Source organism: Monoraphidium neglectum (genome assembly GCF_000611645.1).
Source record: "Monoraphidium neglectum strain SAG 48.87 unplaced genomic scaffold scaffold03468, whole genome shotgun sequence".
Classification (NCBI taxonomy): Eukaryota; Viridiplantae; Chlorophyta; class Chlorophyceae; order Sphaeropleales; family Selenastraceae; genus Monoraphidium; species Monoraphidium neglectum.
In genome coordinates, this window is record NW_014010161.1 from 1 (window position 1) to 1,085 (window position 1,085).

Here is a 1,085-nt window from a genome sequence, read left to right on the forward strand (position 1 = left end):
CGCCGGGGGCGGGCGCGGGGCGGTGGGGCCAGGACAGCGCGGCGGCGGCGGCGGCGGACGCGGCGCGCAGATAGGTAGAGGCCGCGTCCTCGATGGTGCCCGGGTCCGCATTGGCGCGCGGCGCCGCCATGGCAATCATCTAATGAAAGGGGGATGCACGCGAAAAGCGCACAGCAGGTGAGCATTGTGGATGCTGCAGTGAGGGGCCCAGCTGGCACTCTTGCTTGCCTTTCGGTAGCCCATTGTGTGCCTGCCGTGGCTGAGGCCAGGACTCAACACACAGGCAGTCACGCCAGGTGGCGCGACCTGGCCCTACCCAGGTGCAGCTGAGCCAGGCACGGCACAGCCCTTCCCCGCATGCTGCCGCGCCGCCCCATGCTGGAGGCACGGTCACGCCGCGGGCGGTCCACCTCCAGACTTTTCAAACGCCGCGAGGCGACAGCTGGCTCGCGGCTGTTCGAAATTTCAAACACAAACCTCGGTGACGCCTGTCAGAAGGTAGAACTCAATCTGGAAGGCCGCCAAGGGGCCCTGGGTCGCCTGCAGCATGTCACCTACCGCCACGCGTCTGTGCGACGACGCGCCCTGCGGAAGCACAGGCAGCGCCCAGGGTTCAGGGTCCAGGTTTCAGGGTTCGGACTCCAGGTTTCAGGGTTCAGGGTCCAGGTTTCAGGGTTGAGGATCGACCAGCACCGCTACCAGGTTTCACGCGCCCTGTGTGCAAAGGGGCCGGCCCCGCACCCACCTGGATACTCGCGAGCGCCAGCAGCAGGCGCCCCTCAAACAACTCCGGCGCCGCCAGCGCCGCCGCCGCAAGCTGCGCGTGGTGCGTCGCCGTGGTCAGGTCCCCCACCGCGCGGCGGTGCGCCGCCAGGGGCCCCGCCCACTGGGCGCTGAAGGAGGCGGCGGGGCCGGGCGCGCCGGACAGGCGCGCGACGGCGCCGGACGTGACGAGGCACACGCCGTCCATCATGACTTGCAGCAGGGACTGCGGGGTTTGGAGGGGCAGGGTTTGGGTTTGCGGTTTTGTGTTTCGGCGGGAGGGGGGGGGGGGTTAGGGATTGATACTGGGGTGGTGGCGGGGG

General features: G+C 69.3%; 1 protein-coding gene across 1 annotated transcript in view; it reads right to left on the reverse strand.

Annotated features, from left to right (window-relative positions):
- Window positions 1-477: 477 nt before the first annotated feature.
- MNEG_12841 (hypothetical protein) overlaps window positions 478-1,085 on the reverse strand; it is a gene marked incomplete at both ends in the record, with an annotated part of 5,089 nt that continues 4,481 nt past the window's right edge. The window contains 2 exons of the mRNA XM_014038686.1: window positions 478-585; window positions 746-988. Coding sequence (XP_013894140.1) covers window positions 478-585; window positions 746-988 — 351 coding nt within the window. The remainder of the gene's footprint in view (window positions 586-745; window positions 989-1,085) is intronic.